Genomic DNA, 22,445 nt, shown 5'->3' with positions numbered 1-22,445 from the left:
GTGGCCAAAGGTTTTTTATTTTCAGATCCTCCCTATTCCCCTTTAATGGGTGAAATGTAAGCAGTATTTGTTGCCAAAATGTTCCTTTTAAAATAATTAATGGAGCTATTTGCAAATTACAAATAAAAACACTTTTATTTGGAGTAAATCAGAGTTGTAATTGTCTTAGATGAGCCACAGACTATTTAACTTTGGGCTAATATCTTGTTAGTTATGAAAAGTAGCCTAACAATAGAAATTCTGCAATTTTTCCCTTTAGCTTACTGAGGGAGTCTGAAGATACTATTTTACAGCAACAGAAAGCTCTTGTATTTAACTATGGCTTATTTTCCACTAGAGGGAGGTGTAGAGTCAGGAATGTTTGCTTTTTGTTTAAAACTGTTTTTTTAAATTATTTTTTAGTTTCATTCCAGTTTTCTGTGTAAAGTGTAGCTATTAATATATGATAGTGAGATCACAGCTCTGAATCATGGCTTTCTTACCAGCATCAGAATTGCGTATGACAAGTTTTATTAACCCCATCTGACTGTAAATAACTAAACACCATACAGGTTTATTGTTTGATTTAAAGCTGCTCTGGCTTCAGTTTACAAAATAGAAAGAAGGGGGAAGTGAACAAAGAGAGGATGGCTACAGGTCGAGGAGCAGAAAGGTTTAAAAGAGATTTCTCGTCTTTTCATGTGTATGCAATTGTATATGCATTGTGTGTGTAATTTTATATGCAAATATACTCAATGTGTGGAGTGCAGTATCTAAAATGTCCTGTTTAGTGTTTTTATATTTTGAGATATTTTTCTGATCGCATTAATGAGTTTCTGAAGACAGTTTGCCCTTGAATATGAGGTCCTCAACCCCCAAAGATGGGTCTGTGTATATCATGGGCTGTGTTTTTGTATTGGTTTTCTTTTAAAGCTTTTGCTATATTGTTATAGCCTGATTATAAACCTTTGGGAGAGAAACTGAATCTCTGAGTTAAGTCCATCTGCTTACCTGCCCAGCAAGGGATTCCCAAAACATTCACCACCTGCAAAGCAGTAGGTTTGTTTCTAAATCTAAAAATCTCAGTATTAGAGTTAAAAAATATTTTCTATCCACCGTCTGTACTTTACTGATGAGAAAGCAATCCACTGGATGTTTTGAGGAGTTCATTGTATCTCTTTGATTTTGTGCCTTATTATTTTGTTATGTTAAAGTTCTTTAAAAGATCCTTGTTACCATTATTACCACTATTTTAAAATTGTATTTTAATTCACTGCACTGGCAGATTTGGAAGATGAAGCAAGAAGGAGAAATGCACAGATGTTTGCAACCCTCTTTCCCTCCAGGATTTAAATAAACATGGCAATGAAAGCAAGAGGCTTGAATCTGGAATGTTATTAACAGTCCTGCCCGGTACTTAACCGTCCCCAAACTACATGACAATTCTGAAAAAAATGTAAGCTGCAGTTGTCTTGCTCCAGTAGATTAAGAAATTACAATCATTGCTATAAGGCATTAGAGCATCTCTCGAATTTCAGAGTGCTTATGGAATTACTGCAACATTCCAAACTTAGTTTAAAATAATTAAGGTTCTAAATGAGCATGTATAGGATTTCTTTCCCCACCATGTTTGATCCCTGGAGGGGGTATCTGTATAAATAGAAGCTTTTAAATTGGTCAATATGACACAAACACTGGATTATGGCATCCCTTTTTATTACTGACGTGTAATATGTCAACATCACCTCTACACTAGTTCCTCCCCACCCTTTGTGGGCAGTGTCAACAGAGAGACCACAAGCTTAATGGGCCACAATGACGGAACTCCTGTGCCATCCCTGAGCTGGTCCATCCACTCAACTGTGGAGATGGTCAGATCAAGGTATAGCACTTACCTTTTTAACAGAGCCTTCCCATACCATCAATGCTCCAATTTATTTAAAAAACCCTACACAAAGTTTGCCCTAAAGGAGCAGAGAGAGAAAACCACCTCTTTGTTCAGGTTTTTGTTGTCATTAATTTTGTGCAGCACTTGGCTACCATGGTGACAAGTGGTATATAAAAGCTGCAGATAACTCTAAGGTCAGCTTGGATTCTTGTTCACCCTGCTACAAGTGGCATTAATTTTAACCCCTGCAGTAAAGTCTGGACCAAATGGGTGGTGGAGACTGAATTTTCCTTTCTCTGCTAATATTTGCTGAAGAACTGGTTTGGGGCATGTTGGTGCAAAGCAGTATGTGAAAAGCTTTTACTGTCACTATCCATTGTGTAAATCCCCAATAGCTACACTGAGGTCTTCAGGTTCAAGAACTGTCAGGACAGCACCTTCCACCAGCACTAATTTTTGTCACTTTTTGATTTTTAATTTTTGCCCCTTAGAGTAATGTGACTTCTGTTACTACTTTGATATCTCAACATAGCCTCCATGGACTCCTACTGATATCACAATGTACTCTCCATGCACTTGCCCATACACTGGCATGAGTTCATTGTAAAGTCAGTTGGCAGCTAGGATTTTAGAAATAAAAAAAATCTCTGACAAAAGAACTATTCAGTACATTCAGGGTGCAATCTTGGCGCCACTGAAGTCAGTGGCAAAACTCCATTGACATCAATGGGGCTAGAATTTCAAGCTAAAATACACTGGAGACAAATTCATCCTTATTATAATCCCATTAATTAAAAAAAAAACATGTAGTTACAAGAGGGATGGACTTGGCCAATTATGTCAATTTCTCTTAATTTTAAAAACACCTAAAAGCCCACGCTCCTACTAGGGATTGATTGCATGATTTATTTTAAAATGTAGCCTTTTTAGTTAGAACTTGGCAAAAAGCAGTTGAATCCATTTCCAAATTCAATGTTTCGTATTCTCTCTAATAGTACAACAGATCCATCGTTTTCAATTATTTTTTCTCTTGCTAAAAAAAAAAATTTGGGTACCAAAGTGTATACCCAATGTTAGCCCATCTGGATTTATCCAAGATCTCTAATGGAGTTGCCAAGTTTCATTCCATTACAGAGATGCTATTAGAGACAGTACAATAAGTAATGTACAGAGGGCTTTAATTTCAAGGCAGAGTCACATGCACAAACCCACCCTTAAATGAGAGGATTCAAAAATTTAATGGAGTGGTTTTATTTCTGAATTTCTTCTGGCTACTGGCCTAGTTTATTGCAATAAGTAGTTAAATCAGAAGCTGAGAGAAACTCAGGTAAAATCCCCTATTGATGATGGCTGGAAGTGAGCGTACTAAGACTGCTGCTCATTATAAATAAATTGGATGGCTTCCCTGTTATCTTGTCCTTCTCCTCATTTATCTTCACTGGCTGTGTCTCTTCATATGTCTAGACTGTAAGCTGTAGGTAAAGGATGATCTTTTCTTTATACGTGTGTACCATGTCCAGCACAATGGGGCTCTGATTAGGGTCTCTGGGTGCTACTGCGTACAAATAATACATTTAATAAGGAATCCTGATTCTGAAATGAAATTCTTCTCCTCTGTTTGTACTGTCTCTCTCTCCCCAGTGTCCACGTTCTGGGATTGTATGAGATTTTGGGTTTTGGTCCCCATCTTTTAACATGTCCTCTGTGTGGTGGTTCTCTCTTCCTCTTTACCCTATCTCCTTGTGACTCCTGTTTACTTGCTTCTTGTCGTGGTTGGTGGCCTTCGTCCCAGTTTCACCTCAATCCACTAAAGCTTGGCTTTTAAAGCTCATTTGCGGGGGAAGGTGAAATGGAGCAGGGCTCAAAGTATCTCAAATAAACAGAGGTGCTAGGAGAGATGAGCATACTGAATGGGGCCATGACTCTGCCCCAGTTCAGTTCTTCAGCTAGTGAGACCAGCAGCTGAGAGCCTGGGTGCAGGAGGCATCTGTGAATCTCTTCTCCACCCGAAGAGGAATGTCTGGCCATCCACTGATCAAAGCTCTGAGCTGGAGCAATGCTAAGGTCCCCCACTCGGCTGGCACAACTGAGAAAATGTAGGGACAAATGAAAAGTCAATTTGAAGGCCTGTGTACTTTAGCCATGATCACAGTATAAAGGCAGTTCTTTTTGGCACCTGGCATCCTCTTCTTCTAGAGAATGATTGCTGCTCTTGGAATCATTTCTTCTGATATCTCATTCCCTGTATTTGGGCCTTTCAAGATATTTCTAACACTCCAGTGGCTTCGTAAGCCTTTAATTAAAATTGAAGAGTGCTGTTTAATGGCTTGTGTATATATATATATATATGCTGCAATTACACAATATGAAGAATCACAGATTAATTAATTTCATGTGGCTGTTTTCACAGACGGTATGAATTCTGAGTTTCAGTCCTTGGAGAAAAATCTATAATAGGGCAAGCAAAATAAAGAGAGATGACAGTGCTGCAAAGACACACAGTCCTGGACATCTTATACTGTTCTGTCTGTGTTTTCCACTACAATTAGTTCCTTAAAGAGGCACTGTCAGAAAGAAAAATCACATAGGTGGAAGTGGGATGTGCAATCAATCACTGGCCACCAGGAAAGCAGTGAGTCTGGACGGATTCCCCTTTGGATTCCATCAAACCACATCGGAGAATCTGGCATCTGTGTTGATTGAAGTATTCAAGCATACGTTGATGCCAAACTCGCTGCCTGATTCGCTGAATGAGACTTGCACTATTGTAATCCCATAAGAGAGAAGATTAGGGTGAAAATCACAGAGCAGTCTCCCTCCTTAACACAGAGGTAAAAATTCAGGCCAACTCTGACCTGAGTCTTGGACAAACTGCTTCACAGATAAGTCTGTTTTATGTCTGGTTGGAATGGTGTAGAACCTGCATGAGTAGCTTGATAAATGTACTCCACTGAACCTGGCAAGGGCCCAGCCACATTCAGTAGTGTCTGTCAGTGCTGAGAATACCATGAGATCAAGTCAAATGAGAGTATATGTTTCGGTCTCTAATTAGGATGGGATTCCAAATACATAGTATGCCATGTAGAGGTCTTCAATGTGCTGCTATAATAAATAGTTCCAGATCATCTTTTTTCAAACTCATTAGAGGGTTGAGACACGGTGCCCTCATGCATCTCTGCTCTTTGACCTCTCACTGCAACCCCCAGGAGTTGGTCTGGTCAAACCGTGCTTTTTAGGCTATTACAAAGTCTCTGTATGTGAGATGACACACTGCTGTTGCTTGCCAGCCCAGCTCTCTCTAGTTCAGATGTTCTGTGGGTAATGATCAATGTAGAAAAATACCTGGCTATTGAACCAGTAATCCTTGAGGCATAGAAAAAAAAACAATTGCTGTATGCCCTTTCTTTGTAGTTAGGGACACTGAAACAGTTAGGAATTCATATCCTTTTCTCTTGTATCTGTAAATTATCTCCCTTTCCTTCAGAAAATGCCCACTGACCCCTTGCACTGGAAAGATCTCTGTTAGCTGTAATCAGGATAGTTACTCTTCCTTGTTTTATCTATCGTACTACTATGTTCCTTATCAAAATATCTTTTTTGAGAAAATTAGCTCTCTTATCTGTTTGGAAAGGTGGGAAACCTAACTTAAAGTGGTCTGTCTTTTGTGGCCTTGGAGAGATGGGAGGACTAGAATGCTCTAATTTTAAACTGTATTACTAGGCTTTCTTGCTCAGTGCAGTACAACACTAGCAAAGTATATTACGGTTTTGACTATGGCTGAAATATTGATGATCCATATCAGTCTAATATGTATAGGGATTTAGAACTGGGTAGTGGCCAATTTACTACACTTTTTGTGATTTACAATATCTTAGTTTATAACCTTGCCAACAATGTCCTATAAGGAGAAAGTTTTGTTGGACTGTTGCAGCCTAGGTAACTTGCACATGAAGGACATTATAGAACTGTAGGCACCCTGCATAACTGAAGAGGATTGCAAAGTGACAGCTGTATCCTGCCAGACCTCCTGATGAATCTACAACTTTGAACAAATCAAGAACTATTTAAGCAAGAACCTTAACTCTGCCCTTGTAGTGACCCAAAGGAGAAAAAAAAGGAAACACTTCAAAACTTAGGCTCATCTAATCCTGTACCACAAATGCTAAAATGCCTTAAACATAATTAAGGATATGATTTAACATGGCGGTCACAGAAATAATAAATTCTGTGACTTTACCGGACCTCTGTGACTTTTTGGCTTCAGTTATCAGTGGCTGTGCGCCAGCATGGCTACGCCCAGGGCTTGAGCTGGGGCTGTGCACGGCTGCGCTGGAGCTGCAGCTGTGCACCTGCAGCTGGAGCCGGGGCTGTGTGCCAGTGGCTGGGGCTGGAACCAGGGCTGGGCGCCCCTGCAGCTGGGGCTTGGGCTGTCAGTTCCCCCACCTCCCATGACAGGACTTGGGCTGTCAGTCCCCCCTCCCACCATGGGGCTTCATGGAATCATAGAATATCAGGGTTGGAAGGGACCTCAGGAGGTCATCTAGTCCAACCCCCTGCTCAAAGCAGGACCAATCCCCAACTAAATCATCCCAGCCAGGGCTTTGTCAAGCCTGACCTTAAAAAACTCTAAGGAAGGAGATTCCACTACCTCCCCAGGTAACCTATTCCAGTGCTTCACCACCCTCCTAGTGAAAAAGTTTTTCCTAATACCCAACCTAAACCTCCCCCACTGCAACTTGAGACCATTACTCCTTGTTCTGTCATCTGCTACCACTGAGAACAGTCTAGATCCATCCTCTTTGGAACTCCCTTTCAGGCAGTTGAAAGCAGCTATCAAATCCCCCCTCATTCTTGTCTTCTGCAGACTAAATAATCCCAGTTCCCTCAGACTCTCCTCATATGTCATATGCTCCAACCCTCTAATCATTTTTGTTGCCCTCCACTGGACTCTTTCCAATTTTTCCACATCCTTCTTGTAGTGTGGGGCCCCAACCTGGACATGGTACTCCAGATGAGGCTTCACCAATGTCAAATAGAGGGGAATGATCACATCCCTCGATCTGCTGGCAATGCTCCTACTTATACAGCCCATGCCGTTACCCTTCTTGGCAACAAGGGAACGCTGTTGACTCATATCCAGCTTCTTGTCCACTGTAACCCCTAGGTCCTTTTCTGCAGAACTGCTGCCTAGCCACTCGGTCCCTAGTCTGTAGCAGCGCATGGGATTCTTCCGTCCTAAGTGCAGGACTCTGCACTTGTCCTTGTTGAACCTCATCAGATTTCTTTTGGCCCAATCCTCTAATTTGTCTAGGTCCCTCTGTATCCTGTCCTATCCCTACCCTCCAGCATATCTACCACTCCTCCCAGCTTAGTGTCATCTGCAAACTTGCTGAGGGTGCAATCCACGCCATCCTCCAGATCATTAATGTCAAGTATCAGTGGGTAGCTGTGTTAATCTGTATCCACAAAAACAACAAGGAGTCCAGTGGCACCTTTAAAGACTAACAGATTTATTTGAGCATAAGCTTTCGTGGGTAAAAACCCCACTTCTTCAGATGCATGGAGTGAAATTACAGATGCAGGCATAAATATACTGACACATGAAGAGAAGGGAGTTACCTTCCAGTAGGAGGAGTCCACACAGAATTCTTCTTCTTGTAGTGTTGGTAGGTCTCCAGTTTTGAGAGCTCATTCTTGATCTTCTGTCTGCGGTACAGGGTGCTGATCAGATGGTTCCTCAGTTTCCTTGAGAGTGTGTGGCACAGTCTCTCACCATAGTCTGTGTAGTATGACGATTGCAATGGATTTTTACCTTTAGTCCATTTGGTATGATGTCCATCTGTTTGTACTTGGAGAGGAAGATTGTCTGTATATGTGCGAGTTTTTTGTTGAGATTGATGGATTTCCACTCCATACAGCTAAATTTAGTGCCTTGCATGGTGTCAAGTATCAGGGGGTAGCCATGTTACTGTATCGAGGGATGTACTCTCATACAAAACCAATCTTCCACACAAACTTCCACATGGCTGGACTTTACAAAAACGACACAAGCCATTTACAATACACACTCACTTCTCTACAGAGGAAAAAGGACAGTAAACTATCTAAACTCCTACATGCCACACAGGGCTACAACAGTGGTACGCTCAACTCACCTAACAATATTGTTAATCTATCCAACCACACACTTAGCCCGGCGGAAGAGTCTGTCCTATCTCGGGGACTCTCTGCCCCACCACCCCCATGAACATGATACAGTTCTGCGGTGATCTGGAAGCCTTTTGTCGTCTCCAACTTAAGGAATATTTTCAACACACCATTGAACGGTGCACTGACCCACTGGAACCCTCCTACCAACACTACAAGAAGAAGAATTCTGTGTGGACTCCTCCTGACAGTCAAAATGACAGACTGGACTTCTACACAGAGTGCTTCCGCAGACGTGCACTGGCTGAAATTGTGAACAAACAGCATCACTTGCCCCATAACCTCAGCTGTATAGAACGCAACGCCATCCACAGCCTCAGAAACAACTTTGACATTATAATCAAAGGGGCTGACAAAGGAGGTGCTGTAGTCATAATGAACAGGTCGGATTATGAACAGGAGGCTGCCAGGCAACTCTCCAACATCACATTCTACAGGCCACTATCCTCTGACCCCACTGAGGGGTACCAAAAGAAACTACACTATCTGCTCAAGAAACTCCCTGCTACAGCATGGGAACAAATCTACATGGACACACTCCCAGAGCCCCGACCAGGGGTATTCTATCTGCTACCCAAGATCCATAAACCTGGAAACCCTGGATGCCCCATCATCTCAGGCATCGGCACACCTACAGCAGGATTATCTGGCTATTTGGACTCTCTCCTCAGACTGTACGCTACCAGCACTCCTAGCTGTCTTCGAGACACCACTGACTTTCTGAGGAAACTGCAATGCATTGGTGATCTTCCTGAAAACACCATCCTGGCCACCATGGATGTAGAAGCTCTTTATACCAATATTCCACATGAGGATAGACTACAAGCTGTCAAGAACAGTATTCCTGATGAGGCCACGGCACACCTGGTGGCTGAGCTTTGTGACTTTGTCCTCACCCACAACCATTTCAGATTTGGGGACAACTTATATCTTCAAGTCAGTGGCACTGCTATGGGTACCCGCATGGCCCCACAGTATGCCAACATTTTTATGGCTGACTTAGAACAACGCTTCCTCAGCTCTCGTCCCCTAGTGCCCCTCCTCTACTTGGACTACATTGATGACATCTTCAACATATGACTCACGGGAAGGAGGCCCTTGAAGAATTCCACCTGGATTTCAACAATTTCCATCCCACCATCAACCTCAGCCTGGACCAGTCCACACAAGAGATCCACTTCCTGGACACTACAGTGCAAATAAGTGATGGTCACATAAACACCACCCTATACCGGAAACCTACTGACCGCTATACTTACTACATGCCTCCAGCTTCCATCCAGGACACATCACACGATCCATTGTCTACAGCCAAGCCCTAAGATACAACCGCATTTGCTCCAGTCCCTCAGACGGAGACAAATACCTCTAAGATCTTTATCAAGCATTCTTAAAACTACAGTATGCACTTGGGGAAGTGAGGAAACAGATTGACAGAGCGAGACGGGTACCCAGAAATCACCTGCTACAGGACACGCCAACAAGGAAAATAACAGAACACCACTGGCCATCACGTACAGCCCCCATCTAAAACCTCTCCAGCACATTATCAGCGATCTACAACCTATCCTGGAAAACAATCCCTCACTGTCCCAGACCTTGGGAGGCAGGCCAGTCCTCGCTTACAGACAGCCCCCCAATCTGAACAACTATACACCACACCACACCACAGAAACACTAACCCAGGAACCAATCCCTGTAGCAAAACTTGTTGCCTACTCTGTCCCCATATCTACTCTAGCGACACCAGCAGAGGACCCAGCCACATCAGCCACACCATCAGGGGCTCATTCACCTGCACGTCTACTAATGTTATGTATGCCATCATGTGCCAACAATGCCCCTCTGCCATGTACATTGGCCAAACCGGACAGTCCCTACGTAAAAGAATAAATGGACACAAATCGGACATCAGGAATGGTAACATACAAAAGCCAATAGGAGAACACTTCAATCTTCCTGGACATTCTATAACAGATTTAAAAGTAGCTATACTTGAACAAAAAAACTTCAGAAACAGACTTCAAAGAGAAACAGCAGAACGAAAATTCATTTGCAAATTTAACACCATTAATTTGGGCTTGAATAGGGACTGGAAGTGGCTGTCTCATTACAAAAGCAGCTTTGCCTCTCCTGGAATTGACACCTTCTCATCTGTTATTGGGAGTGGACTACATCCACCCTGATCGAATTGGCCTGTCAACACTAGTTCTCCACTTGTGGGGTAACTCCCTTCTCTTCATGTGTCAGTATATTTATGCCTGCATCTGTAATTTTCACTCCATGCATCTGAAGAAATGGGGTTTTTACCCACAAAAGCTTATGCTCAAGTAAATCTGTTAGTTTTTAAGGTGCCACCAGGCTCCTTTTTGTTTTTGCAGATCATTAATGAAGATATTGAACAAAACTGGCCCCAGGACCAACCCTTGGGGCACTCTGCTTGATACCGGCTGCCAACTAGACATGGAGCCATTGATCATTACCTGTTGAGCCCGATGATCTAGTCAGCTTTCTGTCCCCCTTATAGTCCATTCATCCAGCCCATACTTCTTTAACTTGCTGTCAAGAATACTGTGGGAGATCATATCAAAAGCTTTGCTAAAGTCAAGGAATAACACGTCCACTGCTTTCCCCTCATCCACAGTCAGTTATCTCGTCTGTGGCAAATTGCCAGTACGATTAAGATGGGTCCTGCGCTTCCTCTTCTTGGGGGGGGTGCGTTCAGGGCACAGTTTCCTGCCCCAGAACTAGGGTATCTACTGTCCCACTAGTAACACAGAGAACGGTAGTGGAGAGGGAGGGACTCAGGCCCGCCCTCTACTCCGGGTCTCAGCCCAGGGGCCCTAGGGATAGTGGTAAACCACTTGAACTAGTGCTTCATTCCCCTGGGCTACTTCCCTCTCCTGCTCTTCAGCTTGTGGGGTTTCCTGCTCTCTCTCTCTCTCTCTCTCTGCACAAGCCGGATGTCTCTTTACCTAGGGTCTTGGTCTTCTAGCCAGCCACGGCACTTCTCCAAACTGCTCTCTGCTCCAACTCCTCCTGGTCTGATTGAAACAGGGGGGGTTTTATCATGTGACTGGCTTCAGGTGCTTTAATTAGTCTATAGCAAACTTTCTTCCCTCTACAGGGAATAAGGCTCCCTTCTAGTACTCTCCTGTTGCCCTCTGGCCATGCTATATCACACGTCATAGAAGGCAATTAGGTTAGTCAGGCATGACTTGCCCTTGGTGAATCCATGCTGACTGTTCCTGATCACTTTACTCTCGTGTAAGTGCTTCAGGATTGATTCCTTGAGGACCTGCTCCATGATTTTTCCGGGGACTGAGGTGAGGCTGACTGGCCTGTAGTTCCCAGGATCCTCCTCCTTCCCTTTTTTAAAGATTGGTACTACATTAGCCTTTTTCAAGTCATCCAGGACCTCCCCCGATCACCATGAGTTTTTAAAGATAATGGCCATTGGCTCTGCAATCAGCTGTCATTCTCCCCTCTTATCCCCAGCCCTTCCCCCATTTATTTTTAGTAAAAGTTACAGACAGGTCCTGGACTCCCATGAATTTTTGTTTTATTCTCCGCAACCTGTCCGTGATTTTTACTAAAAATAACAGTGAAAAAACCTTAATCTTAAACATAATTATAGGGTCATTGTATAGTGCCACAACAGGGCAGCGTTAAGGTTGTTTGGGTGCCCAACTGTGCATTTCCACACCTTAACATATTTTGATTTCTTTTAAGTCTAACTCTGAATTTCCTGGGCCTTAAAATGCTGGTTTTTTGCCATAATTAAATCATCCCTGTAGTGTGTGTTATCATAAATTACTGATGTGTGCTGTTCTTAACTGTACTGCCATCTTAACATAGATTTGTCTGGGAATGCAGTGTGAAAAACAAATTGGCTTTTAAAAATTCTTTCCATTTCAATTATTCAAAGTGGTGTTTGTAACACAGCTGGAGAAACTTGTCAGGTAAAGTTGGGGGGTTGGGGGAGGTGGGTGATGGTGCTGTTTTTGCTTGTTTTTAACCTGCATTCTTTAAGTACTCTCTGCTTCTCACATGTTGAAGCAATGAGCTGTGAGAGACCGCCACAGTGGTAGTACAGAATGCATGTTTCCTATTCGCTGCAAATCATGAAGTTAAAAGTAAATTAGTAAATTACATTAGTTAAGTTAAAAGTTTCTAAAAGATGATAATACTTGGATCTCCTGCCTTGACTCACTCTGGATTTCTGAAATCTGCTGGATTTCCTCTTTCTCCTAGCTGATCTTGACCTGTGCTGAAAGCTGGTGGCAGTTGCTATGGAAAATTTAAAGTGGTATTCCTATCTGTCTGTGCTGTCATTATGAAAGCCAAGAGCACACCTCAGTTTGACAGTTGTATAGATGGGTCTGCATTCCACGGGGTGGGGACAGGGAGGAAGGTGTCCTAGTGCTCTATCATCCTTCCTGCTGCTGCAACAATCTTTGTCTTGCTTTGCTTCTACTCTTCTGTCATTATACTGACTTGCAAGCATTTACCTTTTTTGCCAGTTGCTATGGTTACTTCTGGGCTACCAGCATCTGAACTGCAGAAATGACAAACAAATAATATATTTCAAGTCTTAAAGAAATGCGCAGGAATGGGTTAAAATTTTAAACCCAACATGAGCATTACCAGCCAAGCAATACCCATTTGTGACTTGCCATCACTGCTGCAGGCTCCTTAGAATTGATGTAATGGAGCATATTTCTCTTTCTTCTTCACTACATCAAAGAGATTTTTCATCAGTGGCTTCACCATATCCCACAAAGGTGTGACATTTTGTAATCTTGCACAGTTTCAAAGAAGTAAATTTGGCTTCTTTAAATTATTATCAGCTTCCCTAGCATGTCCATTCCCAAAGCTCTTTCTGCATCTGTGGAAGCCCAAAACCCAAGAAACCATTGTTGGCATTAGACCAGCATTTCTCAAACTGGGGTCTACGAGGGTATTCCAGGGGTCTGCGGGCCCTGCTGATCAGCTCCTCTCCTTCCCTTCCTCATCTCCTCCCCCTCCCTCCCATCACCTACTGCTCGCCGGGGAACAGCTGGGGGAAGTGTTGCAGTAGGGGCAGGGTCTGGGGCTGAGCGGGGATTTTCAGGGTCCGCAAAAATTTTTTGAATCAAAATGGGGGTCCTCGGATTGCTAAAGTTGGAGAACTGCTGCATTAGACTACAATGTATGCAAAGGCAGGGTGTTAGCATTGTTTGCTCCAGCAAGTTGTGCTGGAAGGAGCAGATGTCTCACGTCTTATGAAGTGCTATTGTTCGGATTTTCAGTGAAAGAGGCTTATTTAGACTATTTATTGAACAGTATTTTCTATCCATCAGTTTGGAACTCCTTTTGCTTTCTAACACTGAAGGGCAGACTCCAGGTTTTGAGTCAAGAGACTAATAGCGCTCCCTGGTGCAGTTCTAGTTTAGGTTGTCCTGCATGTGGAGACTTTCCCTACCAAAGAGACATTTTTCTGGCCTGATGTGTGTAGGGTGACCAAATAACAAGTGTGAAATATCGGGACGCTTTTTTGGGGGGGTGGGAGATAGTTGCGTATATAAGGCACAGTCACTAAAATCGGGATTGTCCTGATAATATTGGGGCATCTGGTTACCCTACATGCATGAGTGTTCTCTGCCGGATCATATCTCAATGTTATGTGTGTTCTGCTAATGTTTTCCACATAGTGCCAGAGCTGCCAATCTTGGAGAGAAGGAACTGGCTGATACACCTGCACTATATCTGCAAAGATTATGATGCATGTAAGGTAAGAGCTGGTCAGTGGGGAATGGTTTACTGGTTTCATTGTTTAGTTCCTTAGCCAGATCTGTATTTTCTATAGGAAGTCTGAGTTGTGGTAAACGTGTTCGGCTAGAGTCTCAGCTGGTGTTAATATGTGTCGCTCTTATCGACCTCAATGGAGCTATGACAATTTATAGTACTTAAGGATCTAGACATCTGGTTAGCATTTCTAGGTATAAAACGTAAGGGGAAAAAATGGTATTTGCCGAATTAGTCTTCTTAGGTAGAGAGTAGTATGGGTCCTAACTACATTCTTTCCTGAATTGACAGAGAGAAAATATAGGTAAAGCAAATGTGAAAACTACTTTGTCTATATTTAGCCTTGTTTACAAATCTGTACACTTTTAAGTTCTTCTTCAAGTGCTTGCGTATGTGCATTCACAGTAGGTATGGGCACACCTTGTGCACCAGTGCCAGAGAGTTTACCCTAGCAGTAACCATAGGGACGGCCCCATCCCTGGCCACACGCCTCTTTACTGTTGGTGGTCAGATCATTGGTGCTCTTTGTGAACTACTACTCGATCTAACTAGTAAAAACAATGAGGCACCTTAGAGACTAACAAATTTATTTGGGCATAATCTTTCGTGGGCTAAAAGCCACTTCATCAGATGCATGGAGTGAAAAATACACTTGGTATTCACCCCTTCTTGTCAACTGTTGAGAATAGGCCACTTTCACCTTAATTGAATTGGCACATGAGCATTGACCCCCCACTTGGTAAGGCAACTCACATCTTTTCATCTGCTATAATGTATATTCTGCTTACTGTATTTTTCACTCCATGCATCTGATGAAGTGGGTGTTAGCGCACAAAAGCTTATGCCCAAATAAATTTGTTAGTCTCTAAGGTGCCACAAGGACTCCTCGTTGTTTTTGCTGATACAGACTAACACGGCTACCACTCTGAGATCTAACTAGTGTTTCTCAAAAGTCTTTGGATTTCTTTTCTTTTCTTTTCTTTTCTTTTCTTTTCTTTTCTTTTCTTTTCTTTTATTCCTTTATAATTTTAAGTTTATTTCATTTGATTTAGCCCTACTTTTGGGATTTTTCCAGCTGGCGGGTCCCTGGGATTCAAACCTTGCCTAGAATTCAAGAAGTTTATGCCTGTTAATGACCCTCACTCCTACTGCCTCAAGTATTTGGGTGAGGGCCACATTGGAGATGGGTGCTTTATCTTTCATGGCTTAAAGACTAGAACTAAGACACTAAAGCCACCTTGATCATCTAAAGGAAGCTCTTTGAAGTGCTCTCCTGGTCATATCAGCTGAAAGAGGTCTCAGAAGATCCCCATCTCTGGGTCTGTCCTTTTCATGGCCTAGAGAGTCTCAAAAGCCCAAGCAGAAGTCTGAATCCGGCTTCTCGACATCTAGGGTGCAGGATTCTTCCAAGGTGTCAGTCAGGTACCAAAGGTAGAGGATGCCCTGTGGCTTGCTACTCCCCGGTACCGGGTCACTCAGAGACCTAGGTCGTCAGCTGCGGTGCCCTCTCAGGGACCATCAAGACGGCTACTTCGATGGTTACAGAACAGTCTTCCCTGATCACTGCAGATCAGCAGCTCATGTTGGTATCAACTATGAAGGAGGCTTACATCATGGCTAGAGACTTACATGCCTGTCAGTGCTGCCATTGCCTTTGCTTCAAAGCGAAGACCTTGTGCAGTACCAATGTAGCCTTCTAGAATAGATCATTGGCACCACGTCATTCATCCATGGCACTGTCTGCCTTAGGCTCGATACTGCCCACTAGTGTGGGACCGGCTCTGGATTCCTTACACCACATATTAACAGCAGCCAGGAAGCCATCCATGCTGCCACTGGTACCATGCTCCTGACATAGGTCCTGATTAAGATTGCCAATGACTCCTTCAGGCACCACGCCACCCTGGTTATCCAAGTCGTCATCAGACTCTGAAGTCAACTCTCAGGTGCCCTGGTACCCAGAGTCTAAAGCTTACTCTCCTCATTGCTATCATTATTGTGGCTTTGAGAAGAGATTGTCCAAGAATTGGGACACTTGGGCCAGACAAGCCTGGGGCCTGATATTGTACCGGGGTTGGCCTTAATAGTTGCCTTGGGGGCAAACACCTCACGCCTCTTCCTCATCACATGATGAGGTCCTGGCACAGGAGGCATCATCCCCAGTACTGGATGACTAAAGTATACCAGGAGTTACTCAGGAGAATGGGAACCTCTCTGGAACCTGTAGAGGAGAATACACACACACTCATTGACATTCTCCATCTTTCTGCGGCAGGGAAGGTAGCCCTGCCTGTGAACAATGCCATCATGCAGCCAGCTGAAACGATATGCCAGACCTCTTTCTCCATTTCTCTGGTGGCCAAATGAATGGATCGGAAATACCAGGCTCCATCCCCGGGATTTGAGTAGTTCTAGCTACATCCTAACAATGGCCACAGTGAATCAGAGAAGTCGTTAGGTCCAGGCTAAGGCTACCTCCAGGACAAAAAAGACTAAAAAAGCTTGAGCTCTTTTGTCATAGAATAATTTTTTCTGCCAGTCTACAACTCTAGATTGCCAACTATCATGCCTTTTGGTTGTGCTATGGCTTGTCCAACTGGGAAGCTATATCCCACTTTGTCACCAAGCTGCCTGAAGATTCAAGGGAGCAGTTTGAATTAGTCATGGCTGAGGATTGCTTCATCACTCATTCATCTCTGCAGGCTTTCCTGGATGTGGTAGACTGCAGCCGAGGTCATGGTGACAACTTTAAGAATGCACCAGTCTTCCTGATTGCATCTCTGAAGGATTGCAATAGACAACTGAGGACTTCCCCTTCAAAGGGTATTCCTTGTTCTCATCCAAAACAGATCAGGCTTTGCATACCCTGAAGGACTCGAGAATAGTTCTGAAATCCTTGAAAATCTACTGGCAATGACGAGGACAAAATATTATTCTCCATACCAGTCTAGACAGCAATGCTACCTCTTCCGTCAGGCTGACCAATCTAAAAGAAAGCAAAGATTGCAGAGGACATAGATGCCTTCCACTTCCTTCAGGTTCGAGGCATCCCAAGGGCTTGAACCAGTAGATTTGACTCTTTTATGTTGAGGACAGCATGTCACCCAACCTAGATCTCTCTGGCCCTTCCCTGCATTTCCAGGTCAGGTTATCTAATTTCCTACATGCCTGGTGCAGTCTATCAACTTGGACAAATGGGTGATAAGCACGGGGGAATCAGGATACACCTTGCATTTCCTTGCTATTCCCACCCCTTTTCCCAGTCTCTCTTCAGGGATCCCTCTGACAAGTCTGTGCTAAGGCAAGAAGTGCAGATTCTACATTCTTTGGGAGCTATAGAAGACATGCCCCCTCTTCAGTGGTCAGGGGTTTTTGTTCCCAACACTTTCTCATTCTCAAAGCCAGAGGAGGTCTAATATCAATCCTAAATCTTTGGAACCTGAACAGGTATGTCAAGAAGACATTCTGGATGTTTTCCCTGGCCACGATTATCTTTTCTCTAGGTCCAGGAGACTGGTATACTACCCTTAACTTACAGTATACCTATTTCAACATCTGCCAGGGCATTTCTGCCTCTCTCCAGGTTTCAAACTCTGGAGGACCTATGTGTTTTCCTCAAGGAGCATCCCCAGACCACTGTAAGGGATTGCCTCAGGATTCTAGGTCATGAGGCGGCATGTATATACGTCACCCCACACACCAGACTTCAGACTGCTGCAGGCATGGCTCAGCTTGGTCTACCATCCTCAGATTCACCACTGAGACGAGCTGGTTTGTGTTTCAGACACCGTGTTGTCTTCTCTGAACTGGTGGATGAGCCAATCCAATGAGTGCAAAGGAGTTCCCTACTCTCCCCCTCTCCCATCCATGACTATGTTAACAGACGCCTTAGCCATGGGATGGGGAGCACATCTGTGATAAATGAAGTGGGGGAGATAGCTCCCTTTTATGGACACCCAACCAGCCAGTTAGCTACAAAATCCCTGTTAATAGCTGTTCTCTACATGCTTTACCTGTAAAAAGTTAAAAAAGCCCATAGGTAAAAGGAAGGGAGTGGGCACCTGACCAAAAGAGTCAATGGGAGTGGTAGAATTTTTTAAATTGGGAAAAACTTTCCCTTTGTCTGTCTGTGGTTGTTCTCCCAGAGAGGAGACACAGAGCAGCAATGCAGTAAGACACTTTAAGCCAGGTATGGAAAACCATCAGGTCATACCTAGAAACTCCTCATTTGAAACCACAGTTATATAAGTAGACCAAGAAATGTCTAGGAAGACGCGATTAGGTTTATCTCTTTTATTTCTATATGGCTTGTGGACTCCTCTGTGCTAACCCCAGGTGCTTTTGTTTTGCTTGTAACCTTTAAGCTGGATCTCAAGAAAACCATTTGTGATGTTTAATTATTATATTTGCTTTTTTTAAATCTAGCAAGAGCCTAAGTTCCAGATGTATTTTTTTCTTTTTGTTTTTAATAAAATTTACCTTTTTTTAGAACAGAATTGGATTTTTGTTGTCCTAAGAGGTTTGTGCATATGTTGTTTAATTAGCTGGTGGCAACAGCTGATTTCCTTTTTCTTTCTCCGCTCTTCCTCAAAGGGAGGGTGAAAGGGCTTGAGGGTACCCCACAGGAAGGAATTCCCAAGTGCTCCTTCCTGGGTTCTCAAAAAGGCCGGGGGCGGGGTAAGGGGGGTTTGCACTTGGGTAGTGGCAGCATTTACCCATCCAAGGTCAGAGAGAAGCTGTAACCTTGGGAGTTTAATACCAGCCTGGAGTGGCCAGTATAAATTGTTAGAGTCCTTGTGGGCCCCCACCTTCTTCACTCAAAGTGCCAGAGTGGGGAATCAGCCATGACAACATCCAAGCCCCGTCCAGGCCCAGGGGTTGTGGACTGCTCACTAAGCCAGGCTCCACATAAATGTTTTAGAGTTGCAAGTGATATTTTATCCATGTTAGTAGTTCCAGTCTCACATCCAAGGCAAGACTGTCCAGGTTCTCACCGACAACACCACAGTAGTGTTTTTATGGGAACAAGCAAGGTTGTGCCAGGTCCAACAGCCTTTGCCAGGAGGCAGTCAAGTTATGGAACCTGTTTATTTGGAACTCGGTCACTCTCAAGGCATCTCACCTACTAGGAGTTCAAAATGACCTGGTGCATTGTCTGTGCAGATCCTTCAACTTGGATCACAAACGTCTCTCAACACAAACATTCTAATTTTGGGTGTTTCACACAGGGGGCCTTCTGTCCATGGGACTATTTATGACTCCGTCAAACAGGAGGTGTCCCCATTTCTCTTCTAAGGCAAGTCACAGCCGTCGGTCAGTATTGAAACCTTTCCTGTTTCTGGAGGAAGAGGACCTCCTCTATGTGTTCTCACTAGTGCTCCGATTCCCAGGGTCTTCATCAAACTCAAGCAAGATCACAGGAGAATGATCCTTATTTCTCCAGCTTGTCCAAGACAGACGCGGTATTCAGACCTCCACAAACTGTCCTCTCAGGAACCCTTACCACTGCCAGTGACCAAAGACTTCCTAATGCAGAACATGCATCCATGCTGCACCTGAATCCTCTGGTACTGCACCTCACAGCATGGTTCATCAGTGGTTGAGTGCAGAGGAAGTGCATTGGTCAGTGGCTGTCCAGAATGTTCTTCTTAATAGCAGAAAACCTTCCCCCAGAGCTGCCTACCTAAGTGAAAACATTTCTCCATGTGGGGAGCCTCCCAGAATGTGTGTCCAACTCAGGCCAGCATTCAGACAATCCTAGATTGTCTTTTGAAACTTAGAGTTCAATCTAGCATTCAGCTCTGTTAGGGTACATTTGGTGGCCATTTCAGCTTTCCATCCTCTAATAAATGGCAAGACTGTCTTCGCTCACCTCATCACTACCAGATTCTTGAATGGTCTGGAAAGATTATTCCCACCGGTCTGAGAACCAACATCTTCCTGGGATTTGAATTTGGTGTCGTCTGCACTTATGGAACCTCTCATCAAGTCTTTGGTGTTATGCTTTTTTTTTACACCTATCAAAAAAGGTGTCATTTTTAGTGGCCATCACTTCTGTCAAGAGGGTAGGTGAACTGAATGAATTGGTCACTGATTTACTGTATGCTGTTTTCTACAAGGTCCAACTTAGATCACACCCTCAGTTCCTCTCCAAGGTGATCTATGAATTCCACATGAACCGATTTATATATCTGCCAGTTTTCTTTCCAAAGCTGCATGTGCATAGGGTGAGAGAAGGCTCACCACTCTCGATGTTTGTCGCTTGTTGGTTTTTTACCTGCATAGGAAAAGCCCTCTTGGGCCTCTTCCCAGCTCTTTGTGCCATACACAGAACATATGAGGCGTCATCCAGTCACAACTTAGAGACTTTCTAAATGGATCACCAGCTGCATCGTGGTGACTTATGCTGCTAAAGGAGTAATGCTTCCTGGTGGACTCACAGCGCACTCAACCAGAGCACATGCAACCTCAATGGCGTTTCTGGCACATGTCCCAATCGTGGACATCAGTACAGCAACAACGTGGTCCTCAGTTCATGCTTTCATCAGACATTATGCGTTCCCTGCCGCTTCAAGGTAAGATGTAAATGTAGCAAGGTGGTCCTACAGTCTCTCTTCCAATGAGGCTCTGAGCTCTACCTCCTGAGGTAACAGCATGGTAGTCACCTACAGTGTAATGGACATATGCAAGCACTCAAATAACTAAAAAACAGTTACTTACCTGTTCTTCAAAATGTGTTGCATATGTCCATTACATGACCCACTCTCCTTCCCTGATGCATCAGAGCCTACTAACAGGTTCTAGTGTGAAGAAACTGAAGGTGGAGCAACTCCGCCCTTTATACCCTTGCTCATAGCACAAAGAGCTAGATAGTGAGCAGGTACCACATGTACCACTAAGGAAAACTCTCTGGCAGCGGTGCACAAGGCATATACACACCTGTAGTGTAACTGACATGCAACACATCTTGAAGAACAACAGTTACTTTTAACTGTGTTTTTTCCCAGTTGATTCTCCTTACTGCCTTTTAAAACTCAAATATCAAAATGAATACAGGCTTCCCTTTTTCTCTAGTGACAAATAGGTTTTCCCAGATGATTATAACTCTATTGCATAGTGCAGAGTCTCTCAAAGGTACTGCAGAGGCAACAGAAAGACATTGCATTGAGCAAACATCTCCCATAAGAGAGTGAGAGAAAAGGTCTTGACTTTGCTTGATTGCAGGTCATTCATTTTACACATATGTTGCACTTTTTGATATGTCTTCAGTTTGGTGAATAGGTTGGAACTGTTCAGTGGTGCAGAACTGTAATGCAGAGCAGACAAAGAGTATAGTAAAGATCAAGTGTAAATAGTCTCTTGGCCTATCAAAGGCTGTGATCAAGTGTCTTGATGTTTTTGGTCTTTTGGCCTCGAGATGAAAACCTTGTCTGTGTCTCTTGGACCTTGAAGTGAAAAAAAATTATCTAAGTCATTTAAACAGTATGTTCTCTAGACAAGACTAACACAGTTCATTAAAGGGGACCTGCAAAAGGCTAGGAGGAGGGGAATTGGCAGTTGGATTCGTTTTTGCTACTCCTGCTTGTTTTCCCCCCTTCTCCACCTCTTTAGAAATGTCAGGGATGTCAGGTCTTGGCTTCCCTTATCTTTGTTGGAGAACTTCTCGGTTGACTGGGCGCTCACTCAGCTACTAATTGAAGGTGCGCTTTGAATCCTTAACACAGAAAGCTTTTCTCTCAAATCTTGGAGATAAATGGGTATAAACAAAATCAGTGCTGACAGTCTGAATAAAAATCACTTCCCCTCTCTATTAATCTGGTTGCATTTAAAGAGGAACCTAACTTTATTTTCCTTTGTAGATCAGCTGTGAAGCAGTAGCTCTCACGCTGGTCTGTGAAGCTCCAATAGTCTGTAAAGTCCTTCCTGGTGGCTCCCAAAATGAAACATTGAGAACAAAGTCAGAAGGGTTGGTCAGGGCCACAGCATAGAAAAGGATACCCCTTTCTGTCTTGCTCATGTATGTGCTCATGTGCACACACTTGTGAGTACACACTCACAAAGCAGACTCCAGAAGGAAGTATATGAAGGTCTAGCATCTTAAAGAATGAGGAAATAAGTGGATCAGCCCCTCCCATTGTCATGGGCCCTTGTGATCTAGTCCACTGCAGAGCACGAGGTTTAAATATAGTTTGGGTTATTCCTTAAAAATCCATTATTGCTCCAATGTTTATTGAATGAACAGTTGCCCTATCAAGGGTTAGCTAAGAAGTGACTCTGATCTGTAACACTAGAGTAAACTCTGATGGCAAGTCATTCCTTTAATCAGCTCTCAGAGAGAGGCATCCTCCTGTGCATTAGTTCTTGATTTTCATAACTTTGACCTGAATTCTGCCTGACTTTCCCCCCTGACTTCTGTCTATTAAAGAGTTTTTTAAATCCCCGTATTTACCAATGATGCTAATCATCAATGCAGAATGACTTGTTCTGCCACCCACACCTTCCAGAAATGAAAGGGTTAACTTAATTAGTACTTTTACACTTCCATTCCCTCCAATTTTGTTTTGGTGTTTCTGAGTTTTTTGGC

At 43.5% G+C, this 22,445-nt stretch overlaps 1 protein-coding gene across 3 annotated transcripts in view; it reads left to right on the top strand.

The window, feature by feature from the left end:
• The window catches only part of BBS4 (Bardet-Biedl syndrome 4), a 102,810-nt gene that overhangs the window by 43,077 nt on the left and 37,288 nt on the right, over nt 1-22,445 (top strand). For all 3 annotated transcript variants that reach the window (XM_074965878.1, XM_074965879.1, XM_074965880.1), the window contains one exon: nt 13,768-13,847. In XM_074965878.1, the coding sequence (XP_074821979.1) occupies nt 13,768-13,847 (80 nt within the window). The remainder of the gene's footprint in view (nt 1-13,767; nt 13,848-22,445) is intronic.

Source organism: Natator depressus, chromosome 10, assembly GCF_965152275.1.
Source record: "Natator depressus isolate rNatDep1 chromosome 10, rNatDep2.hap1, whole genome shotgun sequence".
Lineage (NCBI taxonomy): Eukaryota > Metazoa > Chordata > Testudines > Cheloniidae > Natator > Natator depressus.
The sequence above is the reverse complement of the archived record's forward strand: the minus strand, read 5'-3'. Positions and strand labels throughout refer to the sequence as shown.